At 40.4% G+C, this 17227-nt stretch overlaps 1 protein-coding gene across 1 annotated transcript in view; it reads left to right on the plus strand.

Moving 5' to 3' along the window:
- The window catches only part of STAM2 (signal transducing adaptor molecule 2), a 102333-nt gene that overhangs the window by 26645 nt on the left and 58461 nt on the right, over nt 1-17227 (plus strand). The window contains exons 2-6 of the mRNA XM_030209276.1: nt 9489-9573; nt 10141-10216; nt 10558-10653; nt 14481-14627; nt 17008-17077. Coding sequence (XP_030065136.1) covers nt 9489-9573; nt 10141-10216; nt 10558-10653; nt 14481-14627; nt 17008-17077 — 474 coding nt within the window. The remainder of the gene's footprint in view (nt 1-9488; nt 9574-10140; nt 10217-10557; nt 10654-14480; nt 14628-17007; nt 17078-17227) is intronic.

Raw genomic sequence — 17227 nt, forward strand, 5'->3', positions numbered from 1 at the left:
AGGACATGCCTAATGCCTGCATTTTGAGTGCATGGTTTCAGTTATATTGTTTACATTGATTTGCTTCTTTAAATGAACTCAAAGAATATCTTTTAGCGACAGGGTCTATTGATAAGGTAGAGGGTAGGGGAAAGGCCTGGCTGGGAATGAGATAAGTGAGAGGGAATCGAAGGCAGAGGCAAATTCATTGAGGATATCCTGAAAACCTCACTGGTTGGATGTGTTCTAAGAAGGAGGTATCTGGGCCTGATGGATAAAGAACACACTCATCACAGGCTTATGTAGGCTGGAAGTTGGAAGGGGACAAGAGAGGAGGAAGGGTGGGCTTAGAAGGGTAAGAAAAAGTTTTAAAATGTGTGTAATAAGACTGTCTGTAGTTCAGACTAAATAGTGAACAATATATTCCTTTGTTCAATAAAGTGTTTTAAACATAAATGAACCTAGAGTATGTACATCTTACCTTGTTTGTGAGGTATCGTTAAGTATTTCACGTGTTAGCAAATGATGTTTCCAATTAACTTTCCCTATATGAGCTTAGAATTTATTAAGATGACTCTTACGTCCTCTTCTTAAAAGCTGCATGTTCAAAACAATCACGGCTATTCTTGGTTGTGCATGTGAAAAATAAGTCACTGTAGTTTGTTTTTGATAACCCGGTGGAGATATGTATTAATGCTGCACAGAGCTCGGAGTGTATTTTGGAAACTTGGAAATAAGGGTAAACAATATGTTGAAGACAACAGAGGACCTAGAAGCCCCAGCATGCTGCTTGACTAGACCTTGGGGTGGGCTTCAGATTGTCTTCACCAGAACAAAACCAGAGTTCATGTCAGACAGGCTTTCAGTGATGGGGGGGAGGGGGATTAAGATTTTATGTTCTTTATGACCTCCACATTTTGGGTTCTAAAGATAATCTGTCACAGATAAAGAATCAGCATATTTAACATGCCACCAAATTGCCTTGTGAGACTAACTTTGTTAAACTTTCTGCATCTGGAAATTCCTACCATGGTTCTTTATTCCTTTTTCAAAGGCCAATGTGTTGAATCCTTTCCAAAAAGGGAAAGAAGTTGATAATTTTACTCTTATTTCCTGGTCACAGATAAAACGGGAAACATTCCAAATCTAGGCCTTGAGCAAATTTTTTTTATTTGAGGAAAGTAAAAGATGGTTTCCCTGGACATTGTGGTTCTTTTTCTTCAGAAAAGAGGCCGGTTATGTTCTCTGGACTTGAAGGATGCATATTACTTCCAGTTACTGGGATGTATTTCTCTGTAGATATCTCAGATTGACTTTTGACTTAGTAAACTTGTCACATGTGTTCACACATGTCTAGCTGTGGTGACTTTATACTGCTCATGCTAGGACTGCGCATGTTTCCCTGTCTGGATATTTGGTTAATCAAGAGCCCATCTAAGGAAGGAGCTCAGAGATCAATGACAACTATCTGGGTGACAGAATCACTAGGGTTTGTCATAAATCGCCTGAAGTCCCATTTGAGCCTGTCTACTCGGAGTTTGCAGGAGCTTTGATAGACATGATTCAGGCAAAAGCTTTTTTTTCTTCTAGAAAGCATTGCCACTTTAGTATCTGTGGTACAGGCGATTTTTTTTCAAGTCTGCAGACATCAGTCTGGGGCATTTTGAAGATGTGGTCCTTATGCTTAGAGTGAACTGAGGCCACCTAGGACTTACAGCAGGCCTCGACAAATTTTTATTAAATCTAGGAGCCAGTCCAAAAACTTAGGAGCCAGCAGCTGAGACTCTCTCGCTTCTTCTTCCCCACCCCTCCAACATTGTCCTTAGTGAATTTTATTTTTTCTTGGGGGGCGGGGGGAAAGAAGAGAGATGGCAATCCCCTGGCAGATCAGCAGTAGCTCTTTCAGAAACTGATTTACTAAAGCTCTTTTCCTATTCTATGTTCTTCTGCAAAGAAACTTTAGTAAATCAGTACCTCAAAGTGCCTTTGCAAGTCACCGGTAGAGCCAGCAGTCTTCCTTTCCAAAGCATGCTGTTAGCTGTGTGACAGCACTGCCTTGATAGATGAAGTGTATCAGGTGGGCCTGTGTTCCCATCAATCTCTCTATCTCTCTCACGCCCCTCTCCAGCCTTCACCCAGTCTCTCTTATGCACCTCTTCCAGCCTTCACCCAATCAGTCTTATACCCCTCCTCCAGCCTTTACCCAATCAGTCTTAAACCCCTCTTCTAGCCTTCACTCAGTCTGTCTTATGCACCTCCTCCAGCCTTAATCCAGTCACTCTCACATGCCCCTCTCTAGCCTTTTCCTGGTCAGGCTTTCTCATACCCCCTTCCAGCCTTCACCCAGTCATTCTCTCTCATGCCTCTCCCTCCAGTTCCCATGTTAACTTTAGTATTTAATGCAGTTATAGACCGGGGTACATTACCCACTTAATACCACACAGGTTATAGTTCTCTTGAAGCCAGGGAAGGATCCAGAATTCCCAGAGTCTTACCGTGCCATCATTATGAGGCTAAATTGCTGGCAATATTTTTGCCAATAGGCTGTCTAGGGTATTGCCTTCCTTAATAGTGGAACCACAAGTGGGCTTTGTTTGTGGCCATGCCATCCCAAAAAATATAAGATGGATTCTGGCTGCTTTGGAAATGGCACACTTTGGAGGGACCCCTTCACTTCTCACCAGCTTTGATTCTGAAAAGGGTTTTGACAGGATGGTGTGGGGGTTCCTATGGCGTTTTGAGGGCCTATGGGGTGGGATGCTTCTTTATTAGAGCAATAGAAGCTTTATATTCTGACCCAAAGATGAAGGTATGGGCTAATGCTATGTTATCAGATATATTTCCAATTAAGAGGGGAACCCATTGGGGTTGTCTTTTGTCTCCCATACTTTTTGTTTTGACTTTAGACAGCTTGTTTAGGGAAATCCAGAGTAACCTGGAGATATAGGGATTAAAAGTTGGTAAAAGTATATTTAAAATATCTGCCTTTGCAGATGATAAATTGATCTATATAACTGCATTTGTCCTTCCCTGTACTACTGGAAAATCTTTGTGTATACGGAGATTTCTTAGGATTCCAACTAAATCTCACAACGTCAGAAACAGGTTCTGACTCTTTACGGAGAGGGGACATCACTTCCTGTACAATGGGCAAATAACTCATTCTGTTATTTGGAGGTACAGGTATCCATGGACAGTCCTTCAATTTATTCACTAAATGTTGATAAACTGCTTCATGACACGAAATGTCAGTTTGACCATTGGTCTCCCTTTCCTACCCTTCTATTTTTGATGGGTAGAATAAATTTGTATCATAGGATAGTTTTACCACAGTGGTTGTAGGTCCTTCAGTCACTCCCCATCTGCCTTCTTAGACGAGATGTTAGAGCCTAAACCTAAAATGAGGTGGCGCTTTCTAATGGGTAATTGGAATTGGGGTGGGTTGGGAGTGCTAGATATGAAGTTGTATAACCAGGCATGTCTTTTACATCACCTAAGAGACTGGATTATGAACACAAGCCTGTTTACAGATGTACCATTTGAATGGGGATATTTTCGTACCTAGTACCTTAATTATCTTATACATGCCCACCTACCTAAGCTGCCCAAGTCATTTTGTATCAGTCTTTCTGTGGAGGGAGTTACTCCGTTTCTGGGACCAATATCCTCATAGTAGTGTTTTCCTTCCATTGGTGGGAAATGCAAAGTTTATGCCAGGAATGGAAAAATGGTGTTTAGTGGGTGGGAAGCTCAGAGTATTCTTTTGGTTGAACATCTGATACGGGAGGATGGTTCCTTTTTTACTTTTCATGAATTACAATAAAGATGGTCCTTTGGCCCAGCTGGTCAATATGCCTATATACAATTGTCACATTATCTGACCTTTCTGTTTCCACATTACTCTTCTTTGGGATTTGGAGGTCAATTGAGGGAGTTTTAGAAGGAGATGTTTTGGGGCAGGTTTCAGTCTTTTTCATAAAGAAATAAATAAATAGGCGTCAACCAACTAAGGTGTATCTACCAGTTTTAGAGGCCTGGAATAGAGATCTGGGTAGCTGTATACGTCTCGCAACTTTTCAAGATATTCTTAAAGCACTACCAGGGATGGTACACAGTGCAGAACTGCAGGAATGTCATAGGGCCTGATTTTCTCAAAAGCAGGCTTTTCTTGCTGGCTGTGCTAACAACCCTTAGTGTCTCAAGTGTCAAGCCGGGTAGAATTCCATTTCTCATGGTCTCTGGCAGTGTAGAAGGATAAAGGCGTTTTAAATAGCATTGTGTAGTTATCTGCAATTAGTATTCGGGCACTCACTTTTTTTTCCCTTAAGGGGATCATTTTTAATAAACCGGCTTTACTGGACTCCCAAGGGGTAAGTGAGCAGCTCTTTGGCAAATCATATATAATGGGGAAAAATGCATACTGAATCTTTGTTTACAACTGTCCCCTCCAGCCTTTGGTATTGGAGGAACAAACTTTATGTTCTAATGTTGTGGGAGGATTATGGGGCCAGATTCTTTCTCCAAAAAAGCAACAAATTTTTTTTTTAAATCTGTAATGGATCCATATTTACAAAAGATAACCTTCAAGGCCCGCAGTCAAGTATTGAATCAGTTTACAGGAGGTAAATAAGGTCGCTGTTGATACTTATTGAGCTGCCGGGGGGGGGGGGGGAGAGGGGGGTGAATTGTTCTGATTTAATGACACTAATGGTTGGGGGTCATAAGAGCAAAGACTACAGATTAACAGTCTAACTTTATAATACATTACGGAGGTATTGTTCAAGGGGAGAGGAAAGGATGTGCTTGCTTCCATTAACTTATGTGTAATTTTGATACTTATGGCTTTATTTTTCTATAATTCAATAAAAGAATTTCTAATAATTAATAGGGATATTACCCCTGCCAATTGTGGGTCAACACATGGTTTTTATATTCTTCCCTACATTCAAAAATATTAGTCTTATCTGGGTTTATTTTCAGTTTACCATCCAGCCGTAAATCTTGTCAAAAACCCGATTCATTTAAAATATAAGCACCAACAAATATTCAGTACAACCCTCAATAAATATGTAAGTTTGTGAAATAAATCTGTAGATTTAAACAAAGTGAAAATTTGGTGGAAAAAACCTCAAAGATCTCCAGGTAGGAGCTAATAACTGTCATCGTTGACAAAAAAAAAACTGTACCACAATTTACATAAGTGTGAAAGTACCCCCTTTCATTTCTTATAATAATTTTTAACAAAGTGAAATGCACTTATCTAGCTTCCTCCAGCAGAATAAAGTAGTCCCCAGACCGACGGCCAGAGTTTCGCACTGCTTTTTCACGGTCGGGACTTCTGGCTTTGCTTTGCCTTCCTGGCAAGATCTTTAGGGTCCACAGCCCCACAATTTATGTTATAGAATAATGGAAGTTCACACCTAATTTAGTCACAGGTATTTACACCTAGGTTTTGTTGGTGTAAATGGTTGTGCCGAATGCCTGTGTTTACAAAAGCAAGCTATAGGAATGTTAGCATTTTTAACGCACGTTAAATGCTAATGCGCCTATAGGAATGTATTGGCGCGTTAGCGTTTAATGTGCCTTAACTTTATGTGTGTGTTAAAAATGCTAATGTGCCTTAGTAAACATACCCCTCTATGTAGTTGTGATTCCTGGGGCTAAGCGCTATTCTATAAATAGCACCTAACGCTAAGCGCTGTTTATAGAATAGCACTAAGCACTGTTTTTGTTTTTTAGGTGCTGTTTATAGCATTTAGTCCCAAGTGTTTATTAGTGTGTGCTAATTGCCATGTTAGTTAACAGTGCTGCATTGTTAGTATTCGTTAAGAGCCATGTTAAAAGCCAAATGTACCTTAGTAAATAGGCTCCTTAGGGTTTGTTGCAAAACCTGATTGTAAGTATGAATATTTAATTTTAATATAAAATTTATAAATGGCAAGTGACCGACTCACCTGCAAATGCGCAGTACAGCCCGAACGTTGAGACGTCAAAAGTCCAAGCCCCGCCTCCAACAGCTCCAGAACCAGAAAGGAGGAGGAGTCAGAGGCGGGGCGAGGGGCGGAGAGTACACTAAACAGCCCCAAAGGTACGTGGAGAGGACGGGGTGTGGGAATCGGAGGGGGCGTGGAAATCAGAGGGGGAAGGAGGAACGAATGAAGGCCCCCCTCCCCGACGTTGCCGATGCCGCTGCTCCTGCCTCCCTGTCACAGTAACACCTATACAACACGGCCGAGACCACAATCAAGTCAAGTGCAACGGGATAACAATTACGCTGCGCGCGACACAAATGCGAGAGGTTCGCCAACCCACGCGACTCTTCCATTCATACTTCCACAGCCGGCCAGCGCCCTGCCTTCCTCTCCTCTGATTGGCGGAGCCCCGAGGGGAGGAGCCATGGCGGCGGTGACGTTTCACCCCAAGAGGCGTGGCCCCGGACGCAGACATCGAGTGCTGCGGTTTCGGGGGGAGGAGCCATGGCGGCGGTGATGACGTTTCACCCCGAGAGGCGTGGCCCCGGACGCGGACATCGAGTGCTGTGGTTTCGCGTGGGGGTAGGGGGGGAGGCCAAGGGAAAGAGGAGGGTTGCTAGACATGGGTGGAGGGCAGGGGAGAGAGGAGGGTTGGGGGACGGGGGGAGGCCTGGGGAGAGAGGGCTGCTGGACATGGGGGGAGGGCAGGGGAGAGAACAGGGTTGCTGGACATGGGGGGAGGCCAGGGGAGAGAGGGCTGCAGGACATGGGGGGAGGGCAGGGGAGAGAACACGGTTGATGGATGGGGGGGAGCCCATAGAAAAAAAAACTCGCCTGTTTTAACAGGCTTAACGGCTAGTAAAATGTATAAACCACACTATCTGTAATCCTAGGCAGTGTACAGCATGATCCTCAATAAAAACAAATTGCCCTGTTTACTAAGCTTAAAACCGCTAGTGCGCCTTAGTAAACTGGGCCCTAACAAAATAAAACAATTTAAAACAACAATAATGCATTAACCAATTCTAAAGGCTTGTTTTAAACAAAAATATTTTAAGGTGTTTCTTAAATGACTGTACTGAACTTACTTTTCTGACATTCAGAGGCAAGGAATTCCACCTTTGTGGCCAAGGGCATAGAAATAGAGGGTCATTATCCTTCCAAATGTTTAGCATAGAAGGTGGCACTTCTAAGAGATGTTTATTGGCTGATCTGAGGCACCTTGGTGGTTGTTTAAAGATGTAAACTAGATTTCCCTAGAACTTTTGCTTTTCTCTTGTTGTAATCTTCAGTCGTACTGGAGGTCGGTTTGGGGCACCACCCAGAAAATATTTACAATCCAAGATGCTCTATCTTTTAAAATACTAATCCTCAAGGCTTCGACTCCTGACTTGTTACTTCCTCCTAAATATGCCAAACTGTTTAACTTAATGATTTATCTTGCTCTTCATCTGATTGCATTGCATTGGAAGAATAATCAGCTTGTTTCATATCACGAATGGTGGAATCTGCTGTGTTCTTATAGGCGATATGAGGAACTGGCTGCCATAAGATTTGGTTGCATCTCCTCTTTCCATAGAGCATGGTCGCTGCTAGACAACTATGTGACTTGTGAAGGGAATTAGCTCTCTAAAGTATGTTGCGCATACTGTCCTGTTTTATTTTTATCAGCTCACTGAACTGTATGGGTTTTTTTTCTTCATTGTTCCATATTATATGCTGTTATGTTTTTATAAATATTATGTTGCTTTAAAATCAATAAATAAAGTAAAAAAAAAAAGATGTAAACTAGATGCTAAAATAACTGGACTTTATTTAGAATTTGAAAAATAACCAGAAGGGTCTCATACTAGATCCTCAATTCAATAGGCAACCTATGTACCTAAAATAAAATGGGTGTTCAAATTTGCTATAACCCATAATTAATGTGGCAGAAGTATTCTGTGTGGCCTGTAAGATTTCAGTACTCACTTGGGAAGACCAAGGAGTAATGCATTGCAATAATAAAAATGTGTATCATGGTATTTTGAACAGCAAGGCTAAAGTTTGCAGGAGATAGGTATTCTCTCTCTTCTTATTTATTTTTAAGCTCTGGCACTCTTTGCTGGAGGATGTGGTAACAACAGTTAGTGTATCTGGGTTTAAAAAAGGTTTGGACAAATTCCTGCAGGAAAAGTCCATAGTCTGCTACTGAGACAGCCATGGGGAAGCAACTGATTGCCCTGGGTTTTGTAGTATGGAATGCTGCCACGATTTGGGTTTCTGCCATGTACTTGTGACCTGTGTTGGCCACTGTTTGAAAAAGAGAATACTGGGCTAGATGGACCATTGGTCTGACCCAGTATGGCTACTCTTATGTTCTTATGTCTCCCTTAGAACAGACTGTTTAGGGGGGCAGTGGTAGAGGGTGTATTACTAGATTCTATCAAGCTCTAATGCTACAAATCCCTGTACCAATTCAATACAAAACGGCTTGGGAAGTTACACTGGGAAGCCAATTTGAGATGGAGGTATGAGTTTTCATAGCATCTAATATGGGGGAGAATGGTTACAAAGTGTTGTACCAATGGTATTATACACCTGCACAACTTAAATCTATGTATGGGCAAGGCAGCGATAGTTGCTGTCGAGACTGTGGGGCACAGGGGACCTTCTTACATATCTGCTGGACGTGTTCTCTTTCATAGTCCTTTTGGGATCAGGTCATGCAGCTACATTGGAAGTTCTGGGCATGCCTCTTTCCAAAACAGCTGCTGGATGTTTGCTGAATATTGGCCCTGCCTCGTGATAAGAGAAAATGAGTTCATACGATTGTCATCACTGGTTGCCTGGTCTTGGCATTTGCTTGGAAAATGCTCACCGTACCTGTTCGGTTTTGATAACCAAGTTGAACCATACACACTTGATGTCTAAACTGACGGCACTTAAAAGGAATATGCTGCTATCTTGCTACCGTATCTGGGACAGTTATGACACATGGTTAGACTCGATTCTACCATCTTCTTCTACAGCTACTTCTGCTGGTTTGTTCCTGAGATAGGAAGCTTTGTCATCCCAATGTTGCCCTCTCAAAGGTAGGGGTGGGGTGATGGTGTTTTTGGGTGGGATGGGAGGAGCATACTACAGCTTTTCTATGGCTGCACAACAAAGATGTATAGTATGTCCTTTGCTTAATGACTCATTTGGTGATCGTGATTCTGTTTGCTGTATTTGTTACTGCTCCAGTGATGTTTGTATTTTGTGTAAAACTTGAAATAAACTTAAAAAAAAAGGACGATTTTTTTGAACCAAAAATATAGATGTTTTTCTGGTTCAAAAATGACTATGTTTGGCACTGGATTATTTTTTTTTAAATGCCCAAAATTGGATTTGGACATCATATTGAAAATGCCCCTCGTAGTTTTCATAACTTTTATTTCTTGTCTTCAGATGTGTTGGATTAGTTTCAGTTATTCTAACACACTTGCTTCTTTTGCTTTTGATACGTTTTTGAGTTGTCTGCTTATTATACTTATATCTATTTTTTTTTAATTCTAGAAAAAGCTACAAATGAAACTAACACCAGTGATGACTGGGGCCTCATTATGGACATATGTGATAAAGTTGGAAATACTCCCAATGGGTAAGACTCCTATTTGAAAGTGTATTTTCTTATCTTTTTAAAACATTCTGTCTTATGTTTTTCCTCTTTTTTGTCAAGGCAGTATGCTTTTTGGAAAACAAGACAAACATCTGACTCTATGTTCTAGACCTTTCAAGCTTTAGTTGGCAAATGTCTCTTGTCCTGGACTGAAAACTTTCTGAACAGGAGGAAGAGTAGTGGGGTAATTTTGGCAGGCTACCAACTTTCACACAATAGAATGTGCAGGACTTAAAAATTGGCAGGGGGCTGTAAGTAAATAAAAGCAGCTGTGTATTTTTTCCTGGAGGAGCATGCATACTTCTGTTCACTAGCTGCTTTCTTTTTTTAATAAAAAAAAAAAAGATGACGACCCTGATACAAGGCCCATCTACATTAGCTGGTAGGGCACTTATTAATCCCTGCTACTTTTGTTTGATTTGGTGATTGCTTTGATTTATGTAAACAAGATTACTGTGCTATCTGTGTAATGAATGTATTCAGTTATTTTAGAATGACTGAAAAATGTAGCTTTCAAAAATTTATTTCTTTGGAAAAATTGTTTTCTAGGCCAAAAGACTGCTTAAAAGCCATCCTGAAAAGAATAAATCACAAAGTCCCTCATGTTGCCTTGCAAGCACTAACTGTAAGTAGATTTCTTTGAAATATTCTTGGAATACATTACACTAGAACAGGCTCTTGCCAGGTCGGGTTTTCAGGATTTCCTCTGAAAATGCATGAGATCTATTTGTATACAATGGAGGCAGTGAATGCACATAGATCTCTTGCATATTCATTGGGGAAATCCTGAAAACCCAACTGGGTTATGGCCCTTGAGGACCGAGGTTGGATAACCCTGCACTAGAATCACACAAGGTTATTAATTGTTCACCTTCTGAGAATGACAGATATGTTTGTAAGCCTATTTTTATGCTTTTTTATATATGATAACTTATTTGCTGTTTTTTTTTTTTCAATGATTTTTAGCTTTTAGGTGCCTGTGTGTCAAATTGTGGGAAACCATTTCACTTAGAAATATGTTCACGAGATTTTTCAACTGAAGCATGTGGAATAATAAACAAGGTAAATTATTGGGGATTGGATGGGGGTCTGCAAAGCAGGCCACACAGTTTGCTGAGATTCATAGTACTAGTAGTAGTAGTAGATTCATTTGTTTTTGGAAGATTGTTAGAACTTATGTTGAGTAATTGCTGTATTGAATTCTCTCTTTTAGTTGAAATTAATATTTGAATGTTTTTATTATGTCAAGTGTTGTATTATGTTTTATTATTATGAATATACTTTTCTTACCTGTTCTGGGCATAGTTGGGAGGATGGGCTAAAAAATTGAGTGAGTGAGTAAATAAATAAATAACTAGTGTAAATGTTAACTGTGAGCAGTTTTTAGTAACTTTACATATGAAAATCCACCTCAAGAATGAAAGAAGAGATGGGGAAACTAGGAAGGTCATCTTTTTTTTGTGTGTGTGTGTAGCCTGTCTCTCTGGAGTTGGGGTTTTCCCCAGAGAGTACACAGAAAGATGGGGGGAAAAGCCCACAAAATAAAGGTGGATGAGGAGAGGCAGATGCCCCAAGACCCCCCTCCAAAAATAAAATCTGATGGGACATCTCAGAGGCTAAGATGACATTGCACTACTTTGATCCTGCTCACTTCCTAGGGTATAGTCAAAAGTTGTATTGGTTCTTTTCTCCAGACTCCCTTAAAACTGTGTCTCTCCTGATTTTCTCTAGTTTAGCCAATAAGGCCTGTGGCAGCTCCTCTCCCTGCCCAAGGCCTAGCTTGATTCCCTTTCACTACTCAAAAACTCCCTACCAGTCCCAAGATACAGAGCTTTATATAAGTACCCTCCAGATCTATAGAAACATGTAGGCAGATAAAGACCTAAAGATCTATAGAAGAATGTAGGCAGATAAAGACCATATGGCCTATCTAGTCTGCCCATCCATGCCATCTATTCTCTCTATCATTCCCTTAGAAATCCTATGTACTTATCTCAAGCTCTCTTGAATTCAGATACTGTTTTCACCTCCACTAGGAGACCGTTCCACAAATTCACCACGTTTATGCCGTATAAGTATTTGATATCTCTATCATATGTCCCCTTTCCCGCCTTTCTTCAAAAGTATACATATTGAGATCTTTAGATCTGTCCCCATATGCTTTATGATGAAGACCAGTGACTATTTTAGTAGCTGCCCTCTGGACCATCTCCATCCTGTTTATATCTTTTTGAAGGTGTGGTTTCCAGAATTGTACACAATATTATAAATGAGGTTTCACCAGAGTCTTCATCATCACCTATTCCTCTCCCTATGCACCCAAACATCCTTCTAGCTTTCGCCATCACCTTTTTTACCTATTTTGCTACCTTAAGATTATCACATACAATCACGCCCAAGTCCTTCTCTTTTGTGCACAGAAGTTCTTCACTCCCTAAACTGTACCGTTCCCTCTGGTTTTTACAGCCCAAATGCATGACCTTGCATTTTTTTAGTATTAAATCTAAGTTGCCAAATTCCAGACCATTCCTCTTGCTTCACTAAGTCCTTCCTCATGTTATTCACACCATCAGGGTTGTCTACCCTACTGCGGGTTTTGGTATCGTCCATAAAGAGACAAACCTTACCACATAGCCCTTACTGTGACAAAACAGGGTATTTATGTCTGTGACTTCTTAAGTGAATGTATGACACATTTGTTCCCTAGTGCATTTTCCTTGTTTGGCCAGCAGATGGTGACTGTCTTTTTTTTTATTTTTTTTTTTGTAAAGCTGTTACAGAAGTGACAGTTTTTTCCCACCTAAGCTGTGAGGTAATCTTTAGTTTCAGTAAGGAAGCACAGATGTAAACATCTCTGTCCTGAGATTCTTGGAGAAGCTTGTGAGCAGTTAATTTCCTGAAGCTTCCTAGTTGCTACCCAGGTAGAGACAAAGTGTTTAGATAGTTTTAATATTGATCCTTATTCAGTTACCTGTTTTTGCCTGTTACTTTTTCATCTGCTTTATATGGTTCTAATTTTGTGACAATAAACCCTATTAGCTTATTGGCTCTGTTGTCTTGGACTGACTAAGAATCCTGGTGGTTTGTGGTTTAGATCTGTGGGTGCTTTCTAGGAACTGTGGGACCCCTGAGAGTGTGGCTCAGTAACTTAGAAATCACTGGGGAATAACTTGAGAGTGGGAAACTCACCCAGAGGCAAGTGAGACCCAGTTGGTGGGGAGGAGGGTGCTAGTATAGCACAAGTGGCAGGTGCAGGCGGACCTGAGCAGTGCTGGGGACAGACCCTCCAGGTGGCCGCAGGGTTAGTCCCAGGCAGGTACTAGGTGTTCCATGACACTTACAAAATATTTAGAAGAACCAACCCAAGAACCGATCCTTGCGGCACACCACTGGTAGCATCCTTTTTCTCAGGATCAGCTCCATTTTCTACTACCCTCTGTTGTCTTCCACTCAACCAGTTCCTAACCGAGTCAATCATTTTAAGGCCCATACTGAGGGCATTCAGTTTATTTATTAGTCATTTATGCAGAACTATGTCAAAGGCTTTGCTAAAATCTAAATACACCACATCCAGAGCTCCTCCTTGATCGAACTCTCTGGTCACCCATCCTCCTCCCCTTATCTAGGTTCCCATTCAGAAAAAAAACAGAAAAAGAACCCCACCATCGCAGTACATTCAGATTATATACATTAAAACAAGATTTTCAGGTTCATGGTGCAATCTTCCCCTCAATGTTCATCATTTTAAGTATCGACAGAGAATTCTTGGGGTCCTGCTACATTTGTTTGTGTCAGTTTAGTTCATCCCCCCAACCCCCTGTGCACTTTCAATTGGTGTAAACATTGGGCAGCCACACGCTTTATCTGACAAAAGGAGAGTGCTGAATCAGTGGTTTGAGAAACGCCAACAACTAATCTTTATCACTTTCAGAAAACTGAATTAGTCACTTGGCCAACATGTTATGCTATTATGGTGATTGTCTTTGACTAAACTAGATGCCCTGTATGTCAGTTTGGAATGCCTTTACATGAATTATAGGTATTTTTGTGGCAAGAGCTTCTTTCCCAAATGCTGAAGTTCCTTTCTACAGCATAGCAGAAAAATATAGGAATATTTACAACAGCACCCTAATTTCATTGCATTTAGAATGTGGAAGTAGTTTAGAAAGGGGAGGAGCTTACAAGCAACATTTTGCACTAATATCTCCTTAGGAAAAAATTAAAATTTGCATGAAAATGGGGATTGACATGTATGGTGTAGTTATTGCTTGGGTGGCTACTTCACTAAAGCATTTTGGTCCAGTTGACCAAAACGTCACCTGAGTTGAAATGCTGTCTGAGAGTCTATAGCACTGAAATGAAATTTGTGTGTGTGTGTGTATATATATATATATATATATATATATATATATATTTTTTTTTTTTTTTTTTAGTTTAGGTTACCCTAAGTTACAGTCAGGTGCAGTAAGTATTACCCTTTAATTTGAGTTTAGGTTATCCCAAGTTACAGTCAGGTATAATAAGTATTACCCTGTCCCCAGAGGGCTTACTATCCAAGATGTAAAAGTGGTATTTGAGAGTGAAGTAATTTGTCCAAGATTATAAGACGCATCTATAGAAGAACTGGGATTTGAACCCTGATTTCCCTTTTAGGCCACACCTCCACTAACTTTGAAGCTAGTGGGTTTTTCTCTGGTTTCCTTCTAATATGTTAGCAAAACCTTGTAAATGATGTTCGTGTACCATTGGGAGAAGGGCAGCCATTTTTATAATTTAAGTGGAGAAAGCTTGATAGTAATGCTAGCAGAATTTGGTTCTCTATTGGACACACACAAGTATTGCTTTTGTTGTAGACATGATGATGTCATATCTTCTAACTTTTTTTGTAGGCTCATTCAAAAGTAGCTGAGAAGCTGAAATCGTTAATGGTAGAATGGGCAGAAGAATTTCAGAAGGACCCCCAGTATAGCCTGATATCTGCTACTATTAAATCCCTGAAAGAAGAAGGAGTGACTTTCCCTACAACTGGAACACAGGTAGCACTGAGCAAGAGATGTGTATGATTTACGGTTTATTTTGTGTTCATTTCTCTGTGTGTTTTATATGTACCCATTTGGTTCATTTCTATGTAGTATATGCTTTTATTGTGCCAATGAAACAGGATCAAGGAAGAATGTGTATGTCCAGTTCTAGCAGAGTCAAATATGTGAATTATCAAATTATGATTTAGCAATCAGTCTGGCTATTTATTGAGTGTCCTAAAGTATGAGCACTACTGGATTACTGCAATGGTTTCTTTTATTATGCTAGAACTATCACATGCATATTCTGGAAATATATGAAATTATATAGATTGTTATGAAATAACTAACATAAGGGTAAATGAATTGCCCTGAAAAGAATATACAGCAGTGAAGCCTTTCCCTGGAACTTGAGGACTTCCCCACATGGCTGTAAGATGTATGAAGTAATGTATGTTTCCAGGACCCACTCCTTTTTTGCTTAGGGTAGTAGTTCCCAAATCAGATCCTGGAGGCACCACAGCTAGTCAAGTGTTCAGGATATCCACAATGAATATTTATGAGAGAAATTTGCATGCAGTGGAGGCAGTGCATGTAAATCTCTCTCATGAATATTCATTGTGGATATCCTGAAGACCTGACTGGCTGGGGTGTCTCCAGGATTAGGTTTGGAAACCACTGTTTTAGGGGACAGATTTTAACTTTACACATACTGCAACTGTGTGTAGATGTGCTCATGCTCCAGGGAGAAAGGAAAGCAGGCGGGCAGCTGCTATTACACAACATAAATCAGAGCTTCCCATCCAATAGACCTCAGTTAAGTCTGTTGTACAATAACACTGTGACTGAACTACAAAACCATCAGTGAGAATAAGATTGACAAAAGATTATGTATCATTGCTATAGTTGCAATGGAAAGCTTCTATTCAGTATATCACAAATAGGTAGAGAGTATTTTGAAAAGCTGGTAAAGAAAGAACAACAGTTGTTAAGGGATTGGTGGTATATTTTGGTAAAGTGCCAAAAATTCTGTAGAAGCTCCTAGGTAGATATTTGTATGGCAACTCCTGCCTGGGGATAAAGGGAAAGGGAAAAGTCCTGCCACCTCTTTCTCTAATGAGATTAGCACATTCAGCCCCCAGATTTTGGAAATTATGATTGTCGTGCTGACACTGTAGAGGAGAGGGGTAATGGCATGCCAGAAGGGAGGGCTTATTGTGGCATGCTTGCAATGGGTTGCCAATCTCTCCTTTAAAGCATTTTTCACTATTGGCTAAAATATTAATTGTATGTGCCTCTTTAAATTCAGTGCACAAACCCCTAAAAGTTGTTTTGAGGAATAACAAATGAACAAGCATGGTATTTAGAGGTATATTTTTAAAGCACTTAGACTTACAAAGTTACATACAGGCTCGTTTTCGAAAGAGATGGACGTCCATCTTTTGACATAAATCGGAATATGGACGTCCATCTCCCAGGGACGTCCAAATCGGTATAATCGAAACCCGATTTTGGACGTCTCCGACTGCAGTCCGTCAGAAGGACATCCAGATCTCAAGGGGGCGTGCCAGGTGTGTGTTCAAGGCGGGACTTGAGCGTTCCTAAGACATGGATGTCTTTCAGCTATAATGGAACAAAACAAAGATGTCCAAGACTACATTTTGAGCTAGACCTGTTTTTATAACGAATAGCTGCAGTGGGAATTGAACCCACTTTCCCAGGATCAAAGTCTGCTGCACTAACCACTAGGCTGCTCCTCTACTCCACACAAGAGGTGCCCCAAATGGCCAGATGACCACTGGAGTGTCTCTGGGATCACCTCCCCTTACTCTCCCAAATCACAAACCATTTTTCCAAACAGCACTTTCAAAAGGAAAAGAGAGACTTTTTTTGTGGAAAATGACCTTTCCTGTTCTGATTTTGGATGTTTTACAAAAAATGTTCAAATTCAGACTTAAATGTCATATCTAGAAATACCCTTTCTGTATTTGACTTGACCAAAGTCTCAAGGAGCAGCAGTGGGAATTGAACCTATGTTGCCAGGATCAAAGCCCGCTGCACTAACCATTAAGCCACCCCTCCTCTGTTTTAGACGTCTTGCATTTGGATGTTTTTTGTTCGAAAATGGACCAAGAACAAGGACGTCCAAATCACAGGACGTCCTTGGTATTTTCGAAACGAAAGATGGACGTCCATCTTTTTTCGAAAATGACCTTTTCCCTGTCTCCGAAGTTGGACATCTTTGTAAAACGTCCAAATTCCGACTTAGACGTTTCTTTCGAAAATGCCCCTCATAGTAACCTATGGAACTTTGTAAGTCTAAGTGCTTTGAAAATGAGCTCTTTATTCTCTTAATTATAGTTCTGTTGTAACTGTCTCACCCTTCATTTTGCAGAGTGGTTCAAATCCTGTCAAGAATGGTACATTACCTGTTAATAACAAAGAAGATGAAGATATAGCTAAAGGTAACAAATCTAATTTTGGAAACTTGAAATTAATTTTTAAACATTTATTGTTAAAGTGTAGGATTTTGACAGTTTATATAAAACTAAAAGGGTAATTAAACTCTACTACTTAATTTTTAACTTTCCATGAATTAACTTTACTTCCGTTAT

Source organism: Microcaecilia unicolor, chromosome 7 (assembly GCF_901765095.1).
Source record: "Microcaecilia unicolor chromosome 7, aMicUni1.1, whole genome shotgun sequence".
NCBI lineage: Eukaryota > Metazoa > Chordata > Amphibia > Gymnophiona > Siphonopidae > Microcaecilia > Microcaecilia unicolor.